General features: G+C 49.6%; 1 protein-coding gene across 15 annotated transcripts in view; it reads left to right on the top strand.

Moving 5' to 3' along the window:
* Positions 1-24765, top strand: part of SLC2A9 (solute carrier family 2 member 9) — a 260925-nt gene that overhangs the window by 173741 nt on the left and 62419 nt on the right. For all 15 annotated transcript variants that reach the window (XM_040625291.1, XM_040625294.1, XM_040625290.1 and 12 more), the window contains 2 exons: positions 18480-18581; positions 21312-21387. In XM_040625291.1, coding sequence (XP_040481225.1) covers positions 18480-18581; positions 21312-21387 — 178 coding nt within the window. The remainder of the gene's footprint in view (positions 1-18479; positions 18582-21311; positions 21388-24765) is intronic.

Below are 24765 nucleotides of genomic sequence, written 5' to 3' on the forward strand. Positions count from 1 at the left end.
TGGTGGGGTATTTGGGCTCTATGGACTCGTGGCCCTCAGCTCACTAGCTGGGTGACCTCAGGCAGGTTACTTAACCTCTCTGAGCCCCTGTTTTCCCTAAGAGAAAGTGGGGATAATACAAATCTATACCTCAACAAGTCTTGAGAATTATACAGTAATTCTCAGCACTTGGCATAAAGCAGGTATCCAGTAAATGTTAATTATTATTATTATGGGTTGAATTGTCATCCTTACAAAATTTATATGTTGAAACTCTAACTCCCAATACCTCAGAATGTAGTCATTACAGATGTAATTTGCTAAAAGATCTTTCTGGAATGGGGAGACCACTAATCCAATATGATCATCATCCTCATTAAAAGGGGGGGTATTTGGACAGACACACACACACACAGAGAACGCCATGTGAATTTTGAAGGCATGCTGCAAAGCCAAGGAACTACCAGAAGCCAGGAGAAAAGCCTAGAACAGATTCTTCCCTGTACCTTCAGAGGGAGCATGGCCCTGTTGGCACCTTGATCCTGGACTCCCAGCCTCCAGAACTATGAAAGAAGAAATGTCTGTTATTTAAGCTATACAGTTCGTGGTCCTTTTTATGGCAGTACTAGCAAACAAATACAACTTTTGTTGGTTATTAATGTTCCAGAAGAGAACCAAACATATGCTATGGAAAAAGCTGAAAATGCCCTGCCACCTTCCGAAACAATTAGAAGATGAAATCGGGGCCAGAGTGTTGATTCCTTCAGCACTCAGCAAGTGCTGGTTGGGTCCCTGCTCTGTGCCTGGCGCAAGTCTAACTGTGTGAGGTGCGTAAGTGGACAAAAGAGACGAAGGCCTCACCGTGGAGAAGGGAGCTCCTAGTGGGGGACCAATAATGGACAGCAACCTGAGTAAGTCAAGCGTATGGTGGTCTAGACAGGGAAGGATGTGGTGAGGACCATTGGTGCCAATTGGAAGGGACTGAGAGGTGGGCAGTTGCTGTATTAAATTGTGACCGGGCTCAAGGGATGAGGGAGCTGTCACCCACATATCCGGGTTGGAGGACGGATTAACTCAGAGGTGGGTAGGTCTGTAGGGTGGGCAGGCTACCCATCAGGAGTGGTAACCTTCAGTGGAGAGACACAGCCAGCCAAAACGTGCCTGGAGAAAGGGAGCCAGGAACCAATACCCTCGTCCCATTCCCTTCCTTCCCTCCTTCTCATTTCTTACTAGTGCCCTGTCTGCTGACACCAGCTGGACACGGAGGACAAGGGGGCCCGTTGATCTGTGCCTGTGGGTCTTCCTCCAGGACACAGAGCCAGGCACAGTGGGGATCTGGAGAGGGACCCGAGCAGGAGCTGGTCTATAAGATTGAGGGAGGCTAGCAGGCTGGAGGGGAGCCACCCGGGGGGTAGAAGGCAGAGTGCCATGTACATCTTAGAAAGAACCCCCGGCCTCTGTAGACAGATGTGGGCAGGGCTGGTGAGGACGGAGCAGGGAGGCTTAAAAAGAGGCTCACTTTCCCAGTGAATCATCAGACAGAGGATTGTTATCAACCTGGCATCCAAACAATTGAGTTCAGCTCATTCTCCTTCACAAATGACATTCTCTCTTGATAAATTACAATTCTATGGCATTTCTATGGGCCACAGAGTGGCGGGAGGAAACAAGCCTCCACCAAAATGTTAGAGTCAGTCCTGTTTATCTAACAGAACTTACAGGCACTTGGCAGAGGGGAGGGGCCACATGAAGCAAAAGAGGAACCAGATTTCTCCTTTGGCCCCCAACCTCCCTGGGTGGGGGGCGTGGGGCAAGCAGCTGCCAGGGCTCCATCCGAGCCGGCAGCACCCACTGGATCTGAGAAATTACAGTTTCGGTTGAGTAGCTTTTCATATTTGATGCCTACATCATCATTCAAGAAGGTTCTTCTATAACCTGTTGCCTTGAGAGGAAGCATGCATGTGGACATGGGGGCTCCCCTGGTTCTGAGGGCTCTTCCTCACAGGAGGGGCAGGGAGGCCCACCCCATTCAGACAGGCAGTTTGGCCCTGGAAGCCCGTTTCCGTGCAGTCTCTGCTCCCAGCCACTCCCAGGTGACAATACCTTGTTGTCAGGTGGTTCTATTTCTGAGTTTGGCCAAGGACACCCCTGCAAGCTAGTTCCTTCCCTGCAGCCCACCCTGTGGCTCCCAGGATGCGCTTTCTTCCAATGCTTTATTCCCACCAAATGTCGTCTGATTCCCTCCCCATCTCTCTGTTAGCTTCCTTGGGCTTCCCTGCATCTGGGCTGGGGGCTCCGCCCATCAAAGGAGGGGGAAGACACCACTCCTGGGGGTTCTGGCGGAGACTTGCTCCCAGTGTCAGCTGCCCCACCCACTGTCCCCCAGGCTCTCCCAGCTCCGTGCTCCTGATGGTGGAGCACTGATTTCCTCAGGCAGCTGGCCACCCCGTGCTTCTTCCTCAGCTCCTTTTCTTTAAGAGCTGACTTCTTCCCCACTTGCCCCAAATTGAGAACAGTTTAAGTTTATGATCATAAACCTCTTAAGAACCAACTACCTTTTCCTCTTTTGAGAAGGGTGGGAGGGGGGTTATATTTCCCTTAGAAGCTGCAGAAGCGATGGCTTTGGCCCAAGGACAAACTTTTCCCAGGACTTGAGAACTTGGAAAAGCCTGGTCTAGTGCCAGGCTTTCCTTCTATTCCATTTGGCCCCCACCCATGTCTGATTTTGCACTTCAGTTAAAATATCTCAAGACCAGTTAAATTTATTATACTTAAGGATCGTGGACCATCCTAGAATGATAATCATTTAAAAAGTAGCTTTTTTCATTTCTTACAGCTTTGGCCCAAACAGATCTCACAGATCTCACACATTCATCTTTTTTTTTTTTTTAAGTAGGCACCACGCCCAACATCGGGCTTGAACTCACGACCCTGAGATCAAGACTCACATGCTCTACCAACTAAGCGACCCAGGCGCCCCTCACACATCCATTTTTTAAATAGAAATTTCTGAACAAAGTTGGTTTCAATGGATTATTTTCAGTTTTCTATTTAGACAGCCTGTTCCAAGTAGAAAATTATTTCTGAGACCCTGTCTTCTGAACACAGACTTTAAAAGTCCATTGACTTGCAGATACCCACAGCTTTCCAAGGTGTCTGTTTTTCAGACTGAGATTTGTGAAAGCAAAGATTAACGCTTGCATACTTAAAACAGAAGTACTAGCAATACTGGAACTTGACGTTTCTTCTTAATGCAGCCTGTCTTTGCTTTCTCTTCTCTGCCCAGAGAGCTGTGTCAGGAATAATAAAACCATTCCCGTTCCTTTCTGTTGGGTTTGGCCTGCAAACCCGGAGACGGAGAATGAAAAGATTACTCTAGACACCTTAGTAGGAGAAAGGGGAGGCCTGGGGACCAGACGCTCTAGTGGCAAAGGGCCTCGAGCCAAGCTTTGTCTCCACTTTTACTGGAGCCAGAGCAATACACCAGGCACAAGTGCAAAGCTAGGAGGAGAGTGTAACCTTCATGGTCAGGACAGTAATATAGGGGGCAGCGAGTGAGAAGGGCGAGGAGGCAAGGAGTCCGTGAAGTACGTGACCACCACAGGTGCCTGTTTCTCTTCAGAACTTAAACATTGACTCCCTAGATGAGAACCTTGAGCCGCAGTAAGAACCTGGCCATCTTCAGCCAAGAAACTTCAAAGGAGGCCCAGCGTTCCGGGGGCTCCTCCTTTACTTTTCAGTTAGTCCCATCCAGGGAGGCATATACACATCAGGTTGTGTGTGTCCAGACACTGTGACTTCCCACATTTCCCCCTTTTTTTCTTATTAATAGAGCGAAGGTCTCGTTGCTTCTGTGCCAGATATATCCCTGGGTTTCTCCAGCTCAGGAAAGCACCTTTATTCTGATTTTGCAGACTATGAAAAGAAACACCAAAGAAGTGAGCAATACAATAGATGGGGTAAGTCCCCATTTGGTGGAAGAAAACCAATTTCTGGGGCTCAACCATTGTAAATTATCCGAAAGGACACTCCGGGTATCTTGGTCATATTCATGCTTATTAATAGCGGTAAGGGAGGCTTGACTCTGCTCCTTGAGATTATGAATATCCAGGCTTAAATTATCATGAAGAAAACCTTGAAGCTGTTTTTTAATTTTTTTCCCAGTTATGTAATGAATTGTTCCAGAGCAGGGGGGTTACACAAATGGCCTTATGGGCCCAACCACGGTTAAGGCTTTGGTGGAAGGTAAGAGCTTCCTGTTTTCTCCCAAAACTCTATTCCGGCCTCCATAAGTTGGAGTTTCCCCAGTAGTTTTTGGTCAAAAGTTTGCTGCAGTTGGAATTCTCGGGTTATGTTATAGGCTATTTGATTGACATATTGAGCCGTTTGAGTAGCACGAGTAAGGGCAGCAGGGCAACACTAGTAGCTGCTAAGATGGAGGCAGCGACTATGATGCCGGCTATAAGCAATCCTACAAACCTACGTGGCCTTCTTAATTCACTCGGGGCCTGATTGAGAATACTGAGGGATTTGGACTCCTCCCAAGATCGAGTGAGGCTGACACGGATAAAAGCGAAAGGCTGCCTTTTTAAAACAAAGACTTGGGTGGCCTTGTGGTGAGTAATATTGTAATTATTTAAGCAACCTGTGTAATATGCCCTCTGGCCACCAGAGGGTTTGAGAGTATGTAGCCCTTCTTTCTTAAATAGAGATGTATTCGATCCGAACAGAAAGACATATGGGTGAGGAATACACAACCGAATGAAATCGGTAAAATTTTTATAAAGGGTTATGGAGTAACTGCCAGGATTATTGCTAGATCTCTCATGCCATACGGAAAGAGGAAAGAATAAATGTCCTAGTCTCCAGAGAGATGATTGACTGGGAAGAGGTTCTATTTGGGGAAGGGGAGAACTGAGGCCCCCCTCACACCAGATTGTGGGAGAGGTGGCCTACCAATCCAACTCCCATTACCGGCAGGGTGGACTTTAATTTCCATGTTTTTGGCTGTGAAACGTCCTTTAGGACTCCAATCTAAGATGATATGATTATCTAATTTAAGAAGGTGAGGATTGAAGGCCCTACATGTTACCCAGGAAACCCTCTCTGAAGAGGGAGTCTATTGAGTGCTTTTCTCATAGGAGGGGAGAGAAGAGTGGCTCTTACAAGTGATCTGATGGCCACGTTGGATGCTTCCAACAGAAATAAAAGTTAGATGGGCTCTCTTATTAAGATCTCTTGGCACGAAATATAACCAGATTTGAGGAGTAGCCGTCATGCAAAGAGGGTCAGACAAGGCAACACAAATTGGAAGGACGGAGGCACATAACTCCGTGTTATTAGGTGCCGGGGCCCAGAAGGAGCCATTGAGTTGGGGTTGTGTAAAAGGAAAAGAAGTCCTTCCTATCCAGTTAGAGTTATTATTAAACACAGGAAAGGGCACGTCAGCCCATGTTAAGGGCTTCCAGAGGGGAGGGTTAAGCATGTCTGCCCAATAATCAGTAGCCGTAGCTTCTGGAATGACAGTAAAATGTACCCACCGTGACAGAGGTTGTACTTATCACTGAGAGCATAACCAGGAACATGTTTTCAGGTGTGGGGGCTTGTCCTGTCGCCTGTAGGATTTCTTCAGCCTTTTGAGTCGTTTTCTTCAGGCTTCCTCAGGTTATTTTGGTGGTATGTTGTGTCTTCGGCAATGAGCGATTCTGGGGTGGAGGCTCGCCCTGCTTCAGTTGGCTTATCGGTGGAATCGGGTTTGATGCGTGCCAGGCCATGAGATGGCTTGATGTTCCATGCCAGGAGCCAAAGCAGTCCTTGCTGTGAGGAGACACAAGCAGAGCCTCTGCCCCCAGTGATGAGTTCATGCGGACTTTGCCACAGATTAGAGCTGGGTCCCTCCAAAGGACCAAGGGGCGCAGTCCTGGGGATTTTTTTTGTAAAGTGGCTTAGGGCAGGGGTTAGAAATTGATCATTCAAGTCGAAAAGATTTAAAGTTAGAAGTGCTTTGTGTAGTCATGCAGTGGGGTCTGGATTGCTCAGGCCCCTATTTCCCCCTTTTTTGTTTATTTAACATGTTTTTAAGAGCGGAGTGTGCTTGGTCGATGATGGCTTGTCCTTGTGGATTATAGGGGATGCCAGTGTGATGTGTGATTCCCCAAAGAGTGCAGAGCTCTTTAAAGGCTGTGCTAGTGGAAGCTGGCCCATTATCTGTCTTGATGGTTTTAGGGATGCCCATAGAACAAAAAGCCACGAGAAGGTGTTTGGTTACCTGTTTTGTGGATTTGCCTGTGTGTGCCGAGGCGAACATGTAGCTGGAAAATGTATCCATTGAGACATGTACATAACGAAGTTTTCCAAAGGAAGGGACATGTGTAATGTCAGTTTGCCAGAGATCGTTGGCTGTGAAACCTCGAGCATTGGGACCCTGTGGGCCTGTGGGGAGGTAGCACCCATGGCTTGGCAATCAGGACGTTGGAGTATAATAGACTTAGCTTGTTGTTGTGTTAGATGAAATTGTTTGTGTAGAGAACACCAATTTTGGTGGAAAAAAATCATGTGACAAGCGAGCTTGTTGTAGGAGAGACGTCATCACTAGGTCATCTGCTCATGAGTTCCCGGGAGTGAGTGGCCTGGGTAAGCCGCTAGGAGATCTAATGTGAGAAATAAAAAGAGGATGAGAGCACATAAATAAAAAGAGGATGAGAGGAGTTGTTGGAGTCGAGAGAAAAGTAAAAGGACTTTTGGCTCTCTGGTGGGTCTGATAGGCACTGTTTCCAGCTGCTTGAGAACAAACATGGAACAAGCTAAATCACTAACAAAGTTGATGGACTCATCAGGAAGTTTCCAGAGCAAGGATTAAAGCTCCGATTTCAGCACGTTGCCTCGATGAAAATTCCGAGCGAGTAACTGAAATATTTGAGGGCCAGAATATGCCGGCCTTTCCTGACACTTCCGTAAAAATAGTCTTAGCTTGGGGAAGAGGTTTGTGGGCGACCCTTTTGGAGAAAACAAGCTGTGTGGTCCCAAACCAACGCTAAATTTTGTCAGGGGTAAGGAATGGGTGATTTCTCCTAAGAAATCTGCCATTGCAATTTGTAACAAAAGCATTTGAAACAATGTGGTTTTAAACTGAGCCTTAGATAGTGGAATGTGAATGATCTGGGGGTCATAACCTGTAAGTTGAGTACAGTGTTTACGACCTTTAAAGATGAGGTCTGCAATCATCTCTACATATGGAGGTAACGTCTTAGAGGGAGAATTAGAAGGAAAGGGCCACGTCTGTATCTTTGGGGTAAACACCCAGTAGTGCAATGGCTGGGTCATAGGGTAGCTCAATTTTTAACTTTTTAAGGGACCTCCACACTGTTTTCCAGAGTGGCTGTACCAACTTGCATTTACCCCAAAGATACAGACATAGTGAAGAGAAGGGCCATATGCACCCCAATGTTCATAGCAGCATTGTCCACAATAGGTAAATCGTGGAAGAAGCCGAGATGCCCTTCAACAGATGACAGGATTCAGAAGATGTGGTCCATATATACAATGGAATATTACTCAGCTATCAAAAAGAACGATTTCTCAACATTTGCTGCAACATGGACGGCACTGGAGGAGATAATGTTAAGTGAAATAAGTCAAGCAGAGAAAGACAATTATCATATGGTTTCTCTCATCTATGGAACATAAGAACTAGGAAGATCGGTAGGAGAAGAAAGGCATAAAGAAAGGGGGGGTAATCAGAAGGGGGAATGAAGCATGAGAGACTATGGACTCTGAGAAACAAACTGCGGGCTTCAGAGGGGAGGGGGTAGGGAATGGGATAGGCTGGTGATGGGTAGTAAGGAGGGCACGTATTGCATGGTGCACTGGGTATTATACGCAACTAATGAATCATTGAACTTTACATCAGAAACCAGGGATGTACTGTATGGTGACTAACATAATATAATAAAAAAAATTATTATAAAAAAATAGACCTCTGAAAAGGCCCTTGATTAGTAAATTTGTTTACGTTTATTTGCTGGTTACAGAAATGAATTCAAACTGGATTATAGCTAATAAAAGCCTTTAGTTTCACTAAAAAAAAAGAAGAAGAAGAAGAAGGAAAGAGCCATTCCAGATACTGTAAAGCAGGATTTAATTGCCCAAGCAGCACAGAAGGAAATTAGGAGTGGGGGAAATAAAAAGTCCGGGAGGTGATGCAGGGTCTACACGGTAAAGATAACAGTCTGAGAGCATTTGTTCAACTAGTTGTAATTCCTCAGAGGCTTGTGGGTTAAGATAACCAGGAGGAGTCTGAGGCTGATTCTCCTTGAAGGATTTCAGAGGTGAGAAAGAGCAGCTGTTGGAATTCCCAGTAACAGTCTAATCCAATTAAGATCTCCTAAGAGCTTTTGGGGTCATTAAGGGTTTTAAAAGGGTTTTTTCAAAGAACTAATTCTTGAGGTCTAATTTGTCGTTGGTAAGCATGTAGCCTAAATGAAGCCATGGGGATAGGCACTGTACTTTATCAGGGGCAATATACATCCCATGGGGGGTTACTTCTGACTGTAAAGCCTGAAAAATTTGAAAAGTAGTATCCTGGGATGGGTGAGCAATTAAAATGTCATCCATGTAATGGACTAGCTTAGTGGAGGGCCGTCTTTTTCTAGGGGGTGTACGACTTGATGAGCATGATATTGGCATACAGTGGGACTATTAAGCATGCCTTGGGGGAGAAATTTCCATTGAAACCGAGCATTAGGCTGCTCATTGTTTAAGAAAGGAAGGGTAAAAACATATTTTTCTCTATCTTGTGCAGCCAGGGGATGGTAAAGAAACAATGACATGCCAATATTGTGGAATCAGGGCTGGAGAGGGGAGCCCAGGTTGTAGGGCCCCCTTCGGTTGTATGATGGCATTAATGGCTCAGAGATCGTGTAATAGCCTCCATTTCCCTGGTCTTTTTGGAATGACAAAAATGGGAGTATTCCAGGGGCCGTGGGACGGTTCAGTATGACCTGCTTTTTGCTGTTCTCAAAGTAGATGATGGGCTTGTAAAAGTTTTTCTCCTTTAAGGGGCCTCTGCTCAAGCCAGACCGGGGAAGAAGTCTTCCAGGTCAGAGGCAGGGGAGGCACACAAGCAGTGATCCCAATCAAAAATGGGAAGTGTCAGCCTAAAGTCCCATTGAGCAAGTAGGTCCTGTCCCCAAAGATCAATAGGAATATTAAAATGAGAGGCTGTGAATACCCCATTTTTCCAGCTGGCCCTCGACAGGTTAATATGGAAGCACTCTGCAACAGTTATGAGCAAGTTCCGATTCCAGTGACTGAATCAAGGGCTGTTCTTTGAGGCCAAAGGTGGGGGGGCATTCCTGTTGACTAATAATAGTATTAATAACCCATATCTATTAGTCCTGTGAAAACCTTGTCTTGAATTTTAATAGTGAATAGTGGTCTTTGGCTAGTTATAGTTTGGGCCCAATAAGTCCCTTTGGGTCCTGTTCTCCCGAAGCCTCGGGTTCCCTGTGGGTTCTGAGATGCCCTGGGGACCCAGTAGGGGAGGAGCAATAGTTGAGCTATCCTAGTCTGAGGGGGAAAAATATGCAGGCCTTTACAGGTCATAAGTACTTGAATTTCCCCTGATAATCACAGTCAATAACTTCTGAAATGACTGTAATACCTCTTAAACTTAGGCTTGATTTTCCTAATAATAATCCCATTGTCGGGGCACCTGGGTGGCACAGCGGTTAAGCGTCTGCCTTCGGCTCAGGGCATGATCCCCGTGTTATGGGATCGAGCCCCACATCAGGCTCCTCTGCTAGGAGCCTGCTTCTTCCTCTCCCACTCCCCCTGCTTGTGTTCCCTCTCTCGCTGGCTGTCTCTATCTCTGTCGAATAAATAAATAAAATCTTAAAAAAAAAAAAAAAGGAATAATCCCATTGTCCCCTGGGGCAAGGGTCCCCACACCCCCATGGGGACCTTTTTTGGATTACCCCCTTCCTTAAGAATTAGTTCTGATTGGGTGAGAAGGTCCAACCCAGCGCTTCCCACTTCCTGGGGTGTCTCTGTCCGAAGATTATTGGAAGATTATTGGCCCCGTTGTTTGAGGGGCCTGGGCAGGGGCCCCTCGGAAGTTTCCCTATTTCCCTAGGAAAGGAGATTCCCATCACAATCAAATTTTGATTTACATTGTTTAGCCCAATGAAAGCCCTTTTTACAATGGGGCATACATCCTTAGGAGGATTAAAAGAGAGTTCTCCTTTAGAGATGGGAGCATTGAAGCACAATCCTTTTTAAAGTGACTGGGCTTGCCACATTGAAAACAGGTTTTGGAATTTTCCTTTCTTTTTTTTGTTGGGATTTTGGGGTCTGAGAGCCGCTGCGAAAACCCTGGCTTTGTGGGTTTCTGTTCCTCTTTATTGGCAGGCCTTGATAAGGTCTCCAACAGTGGCTTTAGCTCCTACCCCTTTCATAGCATCCTGGCAGTCTGTGTTGGCGTTCTCAAAGGCCAGCTGAAGCAGTAAGATACCAGCAGCCTCATTATGATTGACCTGTCTCTTTACTGCCTGTTGCAGTTTGTCAATGAACTCTATAAAGGGCTCTTGGGTTCCCTGCTTGATACTAGCAGATGAACCCTGTGTCGCATTATTTTCAGGGATGTGTTTCCAGGCTCTCTTTGCGCAGAGAGAAATGTGGTCATACATTCGTGGATCAAAATTGAGCTGCTGGTCCATGGTGGATTATCGTCCTCGGCCTTGTAACATACGCGCTGTTACAGGGATTCCAGCCATCTGATTTTGGGTGGCCCGTTGCTCACACAAATCATCAAATTCTGATCGCCAAAGAAGATATTGAGAAGAAGTCATTACAGAGAGTTTGCCCGTCCCATGCTGACATGGCATAATGGTCTGCGAGAGAGGCATAAGGCCTTTTGAAAATGGGCTCCTGGCACCATTATCTCATCTCGTATGCTTTTTCTAATTTCTTTAAAGGCATTGAGGGCAGGTGCTTCATAAATGCGTTGTTGTGGTTGTGCTGCTGTGATGGGGAAAGCTGAGCACTCCTGTGAGCATAGCCTCTGAAAGGCAATTTTTTAGTAACAGTTGCCCCCAGGGCAGGGGCCCAGGCAGCCTAGGAGGTACTTCCCCAGTGGGGGGTGGCAGGGGGAATTCTTCCCTTTCAGCTAACTGTCCTGCTGGGCTGGGGAGTTAACAGGGGGAACTGAGGGAGCCGGAGCATAGGGGCAGGGAGTTCTCTTTCTGTTTCTTTTGGAACACTTGGTGTATCTTCAACAGGTAATGGAGTCAAAGCAGACCTCACTAGCCCCCACAATGTAAGGGAGGCGAGAGGTACCCTCGTTCCTCGCTCATGGCTCTGTTTTAAATTTTTTCCAACTGTTTCCCATACTTCTAAATCTAAAGTTCCTCCATCAGGGAACCAGGGGTTATGTTCAGTAATAGTCTTTAACAAACCCCGAAGTTGGGCCTCTGATACAGAGGCCCCACTCCCTTAAAGGAGCTGCTTAAGAACCTTAATGAATTGCTTTTGCTCAGCAGAGAAATGCTGACCCATGATAGAGAGAGGAAACCCGATCACGAAAGTTCCCTCGAACTCTGCAAGCCCAAGCAGGCTTCAGACGACTTAGTGCATGCAGTCCTTTCCTCTTCCTTTCCAAGGGCTCCACCACCATCCGTCACAAGTTTCTCACATGGGACACCACTTTTCGGGTTTGGCCTGCAAACCCGGAGACGGGGAATGAAAAGATTACTCTAGACACCTTAGTAGGAGAAAGGGGAGGCCTGGGGACCAGACGCTCTAGTGGCAAAGGGCCTCAAGCCAAGCTTTGTCTCCACTTTTACTGGGGTCAGAGCAATACACCAGGCACAAGTGCAAAGCTAGGAGGAGAGTGTAACCTTCATGGTCAGGACACTAATATAGGGGGCAGCGAGTGAGAAGGGCGAGGAGGCAAGGAGTCCGTGAAGTACGTGACCACCACAGGTGCCTGTTTCTCTTCAGAACTTAAACATTGACTCCCTAGATGAGAACCTTGAGCCGCAGTAAGAACCTGGCCGTCTTCAGCCAAGAAACTTCAAAGGAGGCCCAGCGTTCCGGGGGCTCCTCCTTTACTTTTCAGTTAGTCCCACCCAGGGAGGCATATACACGTCAGGTTGTGTGTGTCCAGACACTGTGACTTCCTACACCTTCTCCCATCCTTCCAGAACTAAAGCCTTGGCAATAATCCAGTTTCTGCCTGGAGACTCTAGAATGGCTGGTGTGGCGAGGGCTCCTAAGGGACCCCACAACCCCCAAATTGTCAGGATCAAGGGCATCCATTTGGGATAGTTGGGTGTTGGCCCCAATCTAGGAGGCATCCTGCCCCGTGTGTGTGTGTGTGTGTGTGTGTGTGTGTGTGTGTGTGTCTGAGGGAGGAAGGGGGAGAGACAGACAGAGAGAGACGGTAGGTTTAAAGAAATGGCTGTGGTAGCTGTCACCCTGTACCCCTGCAGTCCCGGGTCTTCATGTGTCCCACTAGGGCTAAGTGCCAGCCCATGACAAGCACCCAGTACGCAGCCGTGTGAGTCAGGCCACTTGTGGAAAGGTGCATCTGAAACCTGGACAGGGCACTCTGCCCGTGCCGGGACCGACACCCCCTGCCTGGGAGCAGCCAGGTGGCGTGTTCTGAGGGCGGCCGAGCCCCCACCAACAGCCCTTCCCCCTTCTGGAGCCCCGCAGCCAGCCACGCGGCCCCATGTTCACGAGGAGCGCATCAAGCCAGGCAGAGGCTGACTTCGTGGGAAGATGGAACTGAAAAGGCCTACCTGGAATGGGACCGGAAGAAGAGGGCATCCGCTAGATCTTGTTGAGGGATGAACCGTTAGAGGGCTCTGCAGCCCCTGAGATGTCAGGAATTCTGCCAAGCACGGAGTAGTTATTTCATGCACTTTATACTCAGAGGTACACAAAGAATACAGTAGAGACAGAGATTGGCCTATAAAATTCATATAGTCATGTCTATAAAATACTGTAAATGCACATTAGGTCAGCTTTGAGTCACACTTGAAATAAATGACATTTTAGACCCTTTCTTCCTTCCCTCCATCCCTTCTTTCTTCACGTGTTTAATCATTGAACAGCAACGTGCCAGCTCTGCCCTGCGTCGGACATGGGCTCCCCTGCTCCTTTGGGGGAGCTGCATAGCAACGTGGCACAGACGGGGCCGAAGCCACACGGGTGTGTTGTCTCACCGCTCTGGAGGCCAGACGTCTGAGATCCAGGCGTCGCAGGGCAGATTCCTCCTGAGGCTGTGAGAGTGAACCCTTCCGGCCTCTCCCCGGGCCTCTGGCGCTCTGCTGGCGCTCCGCGGTGCTCCAGGGCTTGGAGAGCCCCAGCCTGAGCCCTGCCTTCATCCTCACAGGGCGCTCTCCCTGTGCGCGTCTGTGGCCAAATTTCCCTTTTGTAAGGACTCCAGTCACCTGGGATTAGGGCCCGCCTAATGTCCTCACTGAATTTGATTACCTCTGTAAAGACCCTGTTTCCAAATAAAGTCACATTCTGTGGTAGCCGTGGTTAGGACATCAACATATCTTTTTTTGCGGGGGGCAGAGAGGGGGGACACAATTCAACTCATAAGATTCGCCAAGGGCAAGGACTCCTGTCTCCTTCTTCTCAGTGCCCCTGTGCCAGGGGACAAAAGACCTTCTCTGTGTTATTCCAGCAGCGGTCCCCGCGCTGTGGGGCGGGCAGGAGGTGCTGGGTATGTGGCTGCAGAACTGCTGAATAGCCTGTGGCTCAGGAGTCCCCAGAAAGGATTTCTTGGAGGCGGACAGCCCATCCCCAGCTGATGTCAATAACCTTCAGAGACCACTGTTCACCCTGAGCTAATGTTTTCACTAATGACTTTAATGCTGAGTGGAAATACCATGTTGACCCTAATCCCTTTCGACAGGCTGCACTTTAAAACAATTTAGAAGAGGCAGAGACGAAGAAAGGAGCCCTGCGGACTGATCGGGTCCCCACTAGGAGGGACAGAGTTGTTTTTATCTCTTTCTTTCTCACAGCTCTTTCTTTGCTGTCTTCCTAGATATCTTTAGAGACTGTTTCCAAATCCGGGACAGTGTTTCCAGCTCCACCTTGGCTCAGGTTACTGGTTCATCGGGAGACTTTAGGGAAACGAAATAGCCAGATCCCCACCCCCACCCCAAAGCACTTGAATATTAGCATCAGGATGTAAGACAGTGGGTCTCAACTAGTTTGTATCTGGGACACACTTGCTGACACTGAAATTATTGCTGGTGCCTTTGAAGAAACTAAAACAAACCAAAAGAAAAAACACTCAATACACTGAAGTCAGTAACGAGTCCACGTTAATCTCAGCGTAACAGTGCAGCACATGTTTATCTCAGGGCAGCAACGTAAGTGCCCGGTGTCTCGCGGTGACTGTGATGCTCGCCATGGTCATTTCTCTCGTCATTTCAGAGCTCCACCACTGGGCACTGCAACCCAAGGAAACAAGGCTGCCGCTCATTCCACATGAGCAGTCTTTGTCTTTCCGGCCAGCCCAGCTGTGGGGAACGGTGATGCCATCCTGAGACTGTAGCAAAGACATTCCACGTGGGGAAGGTCTGCATGTGCAGGTGCTGGAAATCACCGGGGTTAGGGGAAGAGTAATGATTTGTGACTCAGGGCATCACATTTCCAGTGCTTTAGCTAAGTCTATGTTTTAGACTTTTTTTTTCAATTAAAAAAGGCTTATTGACGGGGCGCCTGGGTGGCACAGCGGTTAAGCGTCTGCCTTCGGCTCAGGGCGTGATCCCGGCGTTATGGGATTGAGCCCCACATCAGGCTCTTCTGCTATGAGCCTGCTTCTTCCTCTCCCACTCCCCCTGCTTGTGTTCCCTCTCTCGCTGGCTGTCTCTATCTCTGTCGAATAAATAAAATCTTTTTAAAAAATTTAAAAAAAAAAGGCTTATTGTGGAAAATTTAGAAAAGACTGAAAAATAACAAGTAAAAGAATCATCACGTATTTCCCCAGAGTTAGCCATTATAAGCAATTTTGGCATACATTTTTGCATATTTTGCATAATTTACCAAACTCTGTCCATGAGGATATGTGAGATACAGCTCTATGCTCTGCTCTTTTCCCTTAGAATCATAATCTGAGGATTTTTCTGTTCTTTAAAATTCTTTTAAAATATGTGAATTCCTATGTCATTATCATCTGGGTATTCCAGTATTGATTGAAGCATTCAATTGTGGGTGGACTTCTGGATGATTTCTGTTTCCTCATTAGTATAAATTACACTACATTTGAAGATCTTAGTCCATGAATCTTCCATCAAGTATCTATTTTCTTAGAATAAATACCCAAATAGCAAATGACTGAATCCAAGAATATGTCTATTTTGCAGCCATCCCTGCAGTGTGAGAGAGCATGTAATCCACTTCCTTATCTCCCAGTAGCTCTATGTGACCTTTGACAAATCCCAGAATCTCTGATCCTGGGACCCCCTGATCTTCCCCACCCCCACCCAGCCCCCACCCAGGGGCCCAGTTCCCCTGTGCATGTTGCTGTTGCTCCAGGAGCCCCGAGCTGGACCTTCCCTTTGGTGGGACCCAACTCATGAGGGCTTGGTGGGGAGAGATGACTTAGATGCTGGCCGTTCTTTCTCTTTAGAACTTTCTCAGTAATTGCCGATCTTTGCTGCCTTCATGGGTCTCCCCGGGCTGGCTTCCCACTGAGTGACCATACCGTCTTCATCGTCCTCCTCTGCAATATGTGAACTGTCACGCCTGCCTCACAAAGATACACCTTCCCTCAGTCAGCAAACATTGGCTCAGCACCTCAACGCGTGCTCTTCTAGGTTCTGGGAAATAAAGATGAAGCTCCCAGCCTTGAAGTGAGGACATGGTCAGGGAACAGGGTGCTGTATATTGGGTGTGACAGGGGGCTGTTGCAAAGTGGTGGCTTGGTCTCTTTCTAGTCTGGAAAATTTTAATGTCTCAGAGAAGGCTTTGTGGGTGATCCCACCTCTGCCTCCTACCAGCCATGTGACCTTGGACATGTTCCCAAAACCTCTGTGTCTCAGTTCCTTTACCTGTAAAAACAGACAACTAATCGGTCCTACTTTATAAAGTCGCCATGAGGATTGAGTAGTTGATGCACGAGCAGTGCTTAATGCAGCGTCGGGCACGTCACAGGCACTTGGCAAATGGTCGCCATCCACTCCCACCCATCGTCATCGGAAAGGAGCAAGGAAGACACAGGAGGATGCCTGACTGGCTCAAGGCCACACAGCCAGTTAGAGGCAGGAACTGGGACAGACCCAGGCTACCCCTTGACTGCAAGACTAATACATATTCTGGGGCAGCTGGATGGCTCAGTCAGTTAAGCATCCAACTCATGATTTTGGCTCAGGTCATGATCTCAGGGTCCTGGAATCGAGGCCCATGTCAGGCTCCATATTTAGCTGGGGGTCTGCTTGAGGGTTCTTTCCTCTGCCCCTCTTCCCTCTCATGCTCTCTCTCTCAAATGAATGAATGAATGAATGATACCTCTTCTGCCATTTGTTGGAAGCCTCTGTTGTTCATGAGTCTACTTCCAGCACTGTGAGTTCTTGGCCTCTGATCTCATGGCTGCACTGCAAAGACAGTCTCACCGTTTCCATTTGCCAGGTGAGGAACTGAGGTTCACAGAAGCCGAATCACCTGTCCTGGATGCAGAGACAGGACTCGAACCCAGGTCTGCCTGTTTCAGGTCCATGTGCCTCTGGACACCACCTGTGCTCTGCTCTGTCAGGTCTGGTGTCAGAGGAGGCCAAGTTTAGCCGCTTGGGGCTGCCTGCCCTCCTAGGCCGCAGAGGGAAAGGCTTCCTGAGGGAAGTTGTAGGTGTTTTCCAGTCATCTGGCCATCAGCCAAGCATGTTTTGTGCCTGAGCCCCTGACTTTCCATGCCAGAGCCCCCCGGTCCCCTCAACGCTCACACCAAGGTAGCCAGGCAGCACCCCGTGGCCAATCTGGCAGGTACTCAGCTGGTCTAGAGCTGTGCCCGCTCATCTCTCGGCGTGCACTTGGCTGAGTGGAACAATGCCCCACCCCAGCTCCAGGAGAGCCCACCCAGAGGGCTTCTTACGACCCGCCCTCCTGAGAGCTGGGCCTGAGGAAAGAGGGAGAGGAGGGCTTTGGGTTTCCTGCAGCCAGACTCTGTCAGGCTTTGGGGCAGGATTGTGACCGTTCAGTTGGATGCTCTGGCTTTTGAACCATCACGTGAAGCTGGCAGACAGGAGAAACACCTGCTCTGGCTTTGTGGCCCTCAGCGGTGTCACTCCCTTGCCTTATCCAAACCAGATGGCTCATTTGACCAGGGCCTTCGCTCCCACTGGTCCCTCTGCCTGACAAGTTCCTGCTACTGTTGCCTCCTCCAGGAAGCCTTGCCTGATTGCCCAATGGAGAATAGTTGTGCATTTTTATTCAGATACCCTGAATTCAAGTTTTCTCCCCTCCCCCACCCATCTTTGTCTCTGTGTCTCTCTTACTGGCTGTGTGATGGCCACTGAGTTAGTTCACCCTCTGATCTTTGGGGTTTTCTTTCTGTGCACTGGGATGAAGGAGGGAAGAAGAGGGAAGGTCTTGGCATGACCGGAAGACTTGTTATGTGTTTTGAATGCAGTCTCTATTGAATCGCCTGCCCCTTCCAGACAGCCTTGTTGGAGGGTATTTTGGACCTCCTTTCACAGATAAAGGCCCTGAGGCTCTGGGAAGGGAAGTCATTTGCCAAAGCTCACACATCTGGAAAGTGGTTGACCCAGGATATAAACCCAAGTCTACCTGTCTCTGACACTTACCTACATCACTATTTCTCAGGGTCATTGGTATGTGAAGGAGCTCAGTGAAGAGCCCTGCCTTTGCCCAACTGAGAGGTAGACACAGGGGCCAGCTGGGTAGAGGTCAGTGACAGTCCTACAGCTGTGGGAAGCTGGGCTGGGGGACATGGCTTCAGGAGCTGAGTCAGAGGAGCTTCCTGCTATCACACCCCAGAATGAAACCGACCCACCGAGGCACAGGCTGAGTGGAAAACGTCAGTACCTTCTCTGCACACTCCTGCCCTTGGGCCCCTGCCCAGGAGTCTGTAGGAGTCTGCCCCTGTGGAATGGACAACACAGGGGCTCTAGGAGTGGAGCGCCCTTCCTTTCTGTGGCAGGCTGGCTCCAAAGAGTGGGCGGAGGGCTAAGGCAACCATGTCCGTTGGGTTCCTTTGGCAGATAAGCCCACCCTTCCCCAATAAGGAAGATTAGAAGGGAAGATGAGGGTATGGACACACATAGTGCTCTAGGATGGTGATTTTATTCTCCCTCCCTTTCTCATAAAGACCTTTGCCTCTCTGGCTGTGGCCATGGAGAAAGTGGCTGGGCTATCTGAAGGTCAAATCTGTCCTTTAACCATGACCCCAGTGCTGCTTCCACAGCCCCTTCTCCTGCTGCTAGAAGGGAAGTAATAACCATCTCTCTTTCACCCTGACCTAGGGCTTGGTCATCGAGCGCCTGGGACGGAGACCTCTCCTCATCGGTGGCTTTGGACTGATGGCCCTCTTCTTTGGGATCCTCACTGTTACACTGACGTTGCAGGTGAGAGGATGTGCATGTCATACCCTGAGAGAGGTCAGCATGGAGCTGCCTTCCGGCTCTGGTGCTCTGGGGCCTTGGCTAGGAAGTTCGTACTGTCTACAGACACCTCTGGCAATATGGCATTCCAAGGGCCATCTTGGCTCAGAAGCTGCTGGGTGCCCTCGAGGAGGAGGGTTTGCTAATGGGTCCTTGGACTGGGAGACAGAGACCGGATATATAGTCCTATCGCTGCCTCTAATGAGCTGTCTGATCTTGGCCAAGATATGTCCCCTCTCTGAGCCTCAGTTTACCCAACTGTGGAATAGAGGAGACCACACTAGACCACCCCTAAGATGCCTCTTTCGGCTCCTACATTTCAGCACAGGGCGGCTGGTGCTGCCACGTGAGGCACTTCCACAATTGTCACGTCATTGCCTGTGCGTTCCAGCAGGGACTCTGCTCCCATCCCTAAAATGGGACAGTTGTCCCTGTACCCAGGGGCGTTGGGAGGATTAAGTAAGAAAATGTACCTACAGTGTTTGGAAGGGCACCCAGACCTGACAAGTGCTAGGGGAATGTAGGTTTGGGAAAATACCACTGGTGAAAGTGGTATTTTTCCCTTTTATGGAGACAGGCAGCTGAGGCATAAATATAAATGAAGCTGCTCAAGGTTCTAGTAAATGGCAGAGCTGGGATGAGATTCCAGGATCTTGGGGGTTCCTTCTACCCACCCCCTCACCCCACCCCCCATCCCTGTACTGCTCGCACAGCCTGCAGTGACGGAGCACTTTCTCGGTGCCTGGAGCCTGGCTCAGCACCAAGGGAAGCAGGAGGCAAGGTCACGTGGTCAGCAAATCTGGGAGTTTTCAAGAATGAATCCCTGAGTAGAAAGTTGCACGTGTTGATCACTTGCCAAATGTCTTAATGTCGCAAAAAACTCTAGAGAAAGGCAATATTAGCATGGTGGTCCTTCAGAAAGGAAGTGCCGCTTGGTGCACTGACCAGGCAGGAGACGGAAACATCAGCCCTAGGGGTAATGTGCTGGCAGTGACCCCTCCTTCCTGACTGCCAGACCAGGGCTGTCATGCAGGGGGTGCCCTTGTAGGCCCCTCAGACTGACCGAGCTGGGTCCCTCACCAGTTGGGTGATGTTTCTGCAGCTGTGGCAGATGTTTGGAAGGGCTGCCTGGAGCAAGTGGACCCTGCTAGGCTTCACTTCAGAAGGTTTCAGAGCTCTTCCCTGCTTGGCTGCCCTCCTCTGCCTCTGTCCCTCCTTCCCCACTCCTCCAGCCCTGTTCCCTGGCAGGTTCCAAAGAGTCTGCTCTTTCCTCTTCCTGGGCGCCCCCCGCTCAACTGGCTTCTCTTGCTTTCCATACTCAAGCAGCCCTGGACATCTCTTGACTACCTCTTCCTCCAGGAAGCCGTCCCTTACCCCATGTCTCAGTGAGGCACCTTTCTCTGTGTTCCCAGGGACCCCAGGGGCAACCCTGCAGTATCACTTATCACACAGGATTGGCTTTTCCTGTTGACTCATCTCTCTTTTCTCATACAGTTGTGGAAGAAAGGGCCATGCCTGTATCATTTCTGAGCCCAGTGCATGGCACCCAGGAGGAACTAAAAACAATCTGCCAAATGAACGAATGGATGGATGGATGGATGGATGGATGGATGGATGGATGGATGATGATGGATAGATGATGGATGATGGGTGGATGGATGGGTGGATGATGAGTGATGAGTGGATGGGTGAATTTATGAATAGATGATGGATGGATAGATGTATGGTGGATGGATCAATGGATAGATGGATGGATGGATGGATGGATGGATGGATGGATGGATGGATGGATAACTTGGTGCAGCAGTGGGCCATGCAGTTTACAAGAGCCCACAGTACTCCCCTCAGTCCTAGATCCTCCTTCAGCAAGAGCTGATGGACTTGGACATGGAAGGACTGCTCTCCCCCCTCTCTATCCGTCACCCTCCACTCTGAACACTTGCTGCTCACCCCCGTGCTGTGCTCTCCTGTGCCTCTGTGCCCTTGCTCATGTAGAACCCTCTCCTGGAACTATTTTTCCTCTCCTTTTGCTCTTGTGTGAACACGGCTTAACCTTCAAAGCCGAACACAGGCTCCTCCCTTCCCTGAATCTCTCTAGATTGGGCTGAGGTGCCCCACCACTTCCAAACATGCTCACCATGTCCCATCACTGGTGACACCATGTTCTAATGATCAGATGACCAGTCTGCTAGGACACCTTTCCATGCCCAGCACCGAGCCACCTCGACCCCGCCAGACAAATGACAGCCCCTCCAGACATATTTAGTGACACCAGTTAACTTATATCTGTCAGGACAGCAGGGGTAGAAATGTAGTGTTTCACACAATGAGAGGGATTAACTAAGAAATTTTTTTTAATGTGATAATGCCTATAAAACTTCTCATGTTGCCTGCTTCAGACTAAGCACTCAATCAGTGTTAGTTACTCATTTATTTACCCCGTGCTGTATGCTGAGGACACTGCTAAACTCTTGGGAGGCATCATCTCCTTTCACCTCACCTCTGTAAAACAGGTGGATGGAATGGCTTGGGGGTTATCATTATCCCCATTTTATGGACACTGAAACCGGGGCTCAGAGATGTGAAGTGCCCTGCCCCAGGTCATGCAGATGGATCAGGGAGGTGCTGGGGTGAGAACCCAGGTCTGTCTGCCCCGCTGCCTCCTCCCCTGCCCACACCCCTGCTCTCCCGCAGGACCACGCCTCCTGGATCCCGTACCTGAGTATCGTGTGCATCCTGGCCATCATCGCCTCCTTCTGCAGTGGGCCAGGTAAGGCACGCCGCCTTTCTCCCCGGCACCACCGAGCCGGGGTGTTCTCGCTGTACACGGGGGCTTGGGGCCCGGGAGGGGCAAGGCCTGACTGGGAGCGGAGGGGGAGAGAGAGTCCCCTCCCTGTTTAAATGCAGTGATGGCCTTCATCTCCATCCCACAGCTGGCAGGTAACAGGTAACAGGCTCACCCAGGGTTGGGGGGCTGAGAACACAGAGCAACAGCCCAGCTACAGTTAACGGTTGCGAGAGCTCTGAGCCCGGTACACTAGCTTGGGATGAACGGGAGGTACTCCAGTTACAGTCTGTGCCGCGGAGAAGCGACCGTTAAGCGTGGAAGATGTTATGATAATAGCAATAATGATAATAGTAATGGCTGGTATTTATTGATCGCTGGGTATGTGCTCCACGTGGCCGAGTACTTGATTCACATTAGCTCATTTAAGGCTTGTGACAGCTCTAGGGAAGGTGGGGACGGGAGTGAGCTGTGACGCAGCCACCTGATTCCCAGGGCCCTGATCACCACCAGATACTGTAGCTGCATGAGGGTGGAGTCTGGAGTGTTCTGAGCCTCGGTTTCCTCAGGACTCACTTCCAGCCCCAGCTCTGCCATTTCCCTAGTGGGAAAGTCTTCTGGTCTCCTTGGGCCTCAGTTTCCCCATCTATAAAATGGCCCTGCTGTTCCCTGGCTCTGTGTCTGTGTCCTCAGGGGCCCCATCAGACAGGGGTCCCCCTCAGCTGGGACTGAGAAGGGGGTCGGGGCAGGTCTGACACTGCGCACGTCTGTCTGGCAGGTGTGGCTGTGGTTCTTTATTTTGGCTTCTGTGTTGATGAAAACAACACTACGCTTTGATCAGTACACGTAGGACTGAATTGCTTTGTGTTGCTGCTTCTCATGGGCCATCACATTCCGTGTCCTGTCGCATCTGTGCTGGATGGACAGCATCTTTCCCCGATTCAGGACAGCAGGCTGTTACAGTGAGATGGCAGAATGGGCTGCAGAACGAGGGAGGAAGGGTGTTAGGCATGCACACGTGTGTGCACACACACACACGCACACACACCCGCACCGTGTTGTGGTGGTGATCAGAGGGCTGAGGAAGGCAGAGGCACCCTCCAGGTGATGCAGCGAATCGACCAGAGGACCAACAAGGGCACATAGAAATGTGTTCAGTCCCACAGGGCCCCCCATCACCCCTTCTATGGACAGCATTCACGTGGGCGCCCCTGCAGGGGGGCAGCCAGAGGCCCCAGGGGAACACTGGGCAGCAGACCAGGAGGGCAGCCTCCGCTCCCCCAGGGCTTATGGGCTGGTGTGGAAATCCCGCTTGAGACGTCAGGCCCGGTGAGTCCTCTCCTGACCTCTTAATCTACAGTCAGCACCTACACGCACACACACACACAAGTACACACGTGCACACGCATTTACACATGCACGTCATCCACACACGCTTCGTCACACCTTCACTGGCTCATCTGTTTCCTGTATACACTCATTTATTTAATGCAGGGATTGGCCAACTCTTTCTGTAAAGGTCCAGATAGTAAATATTTTCACAGGCCACACAGTCTCTATCACAACTACTCACCTCTGCAGCGGGAGTGCAAGCACAGCCATAGACGATGTGCATTCCTGCCACAAATCCCTCCATCACTTGAGTGCTTCAAACAGTGGGGAACTCACTACCTCACAAAACTGACAGTTCTATTATCCGGGGTCAGCAAACTATGGCATGTGGGCCAAATCTGGCCCATAGCTTGTTTCATATGACCCATGAGCAAAGAATTATTTTTCTTGTAAATTTTAAAAGAGAAAGTTTGGGGCACCTGGGTGACAGTCAGTTAAGCTTCGACTCTTGGTTTCGGCTCATGTCGTGATCTCAGGGTTGCGAGTTCGAGCCCCGCATTGGACTCCACACTCAGCAGGGCGTCTGCTTGAGATTCTCTCTCTCTCTCCCTTTGCCCCTCCCCCCACCACTCGCTCAGTCTCTCTGTCTCTCAAATAAATAAATCTTTTAAAGAAAAGAAAAAGTTTAACATTTTACATTTTAGAGGGAAAAAGAGAAGAATGTGTGGCAGAGACTACATGTGGTGGCCTAAAAAGGCTAACGTAGTTCCTGTTTGACCTTCTGCAGACAGTCTGCCAACCCCTGCTAGAGCCCCTCAATTCTGACATTTGGAAGGTAGCCTGCAGGTAGGGAAGGAGGGATTTCCACATGAGGGGAGCAGCCAGCGAAAACACCAGAGTGAAAAAGAAGTTTATGTCAAGGAACCCCGGTTCTGCCTTTTCTAACACACCCGTGTGGTTCCAGCGTGTACCCAGATTTCAGGACCCTGGACTAGAGCAGTGGTTTTGAACGCGGCTGCATGTGTTACAGTCACCTGGCCGGCTTGAAGAACCACAGCGAACACTGAATGTCAGGCCTCACCCTACACCCCCTGAGCCAGGCTCTGGTTTCTGGGTGGAGCCTGGAACCACTGTCCAGAGCTCGGGGCGAGACACCCATTGCTGAGGACATGTTGAGATGGGCTGGAAGCAGACCGAGAGAGCCCAGGGAGTTGAGTTGCACTAAGAATTTATGATTTTATCCTGAGCTCCAGAGAGGTCTGTTGGGGGTTTGAGGCATAAATGTCATGGGGCAGATTTGCAGTGGAAGAGGGCATCTGGGAGGCAGACGGGAGGGGAGGGAACAAATCAGAGGAGGAGGCACCAACCAGGCGCCCGACGGGTAATGCAGTCTGCAGCAAACCACCGGAACGAGGGCGGTGACCCTAGGCACTGCCTCCCTGACAAGGAGCCCAACGTGTCCCTGGGACAAGAGCAGATCACGGAGGGGAAGCTCTCCACTTCACAGTGTGATTGTAGTGCTTTCTGGGTTATCTTCTTCCGGAACAGCTGTTTTCCCGGGAGGAACCATGAATGTTCATGTTGTATCTCAGTGGACATCTTCTTCTTCCATCTGCTTCCAAGTAGGCTAAATTGGACTCAGCCATAAACCTAAAGTGCTTTCCCAACCAAAACCATTAAGCTTTGCCTAGTGTTTTGTCCCAAGCCCCCGCTCTTCCTGCAGTGGTGTTCGTTTTACTCCCGTTATGCGCAAACATGGTTTTCTTCTGATCACAGAGCCTGCTGAGTTTCTGGCGGTTTAGATTCCAAGCTCTCCCTCAGCATCTGGGAGCCTCCCTAAAGGGAAGTCCACCTGCCCTCCCTACTCCCAGGTCAGTGTGGGCCCCTTACCCTCTGCTCCCCTAAGCCCCGCCATGCTTGCCCAGCTGCCAGGCCGCACCCGCTATAGGACTGGTCAGCCTTTAGAAACTTCTCTTCAATTCACATTGACAATGCACAGATTAGGCCCCAGGGAAATTACCTAAGGGAGGC

This window comes from Ursus maritimus, unplaced genomic scaffold (genome assembly GCF_017311325.1).
Source record: "Ursus maritimus isolate PB19 unplaced genomic scaffold, ASM1731132v1 scaffold_8, whole genome shotgun sequence".
NCBI lineage: Eukaryota > Metazoa > Chordata > Mammalia > Carnivora > Ursidae > Ursus > Ursus maritimus.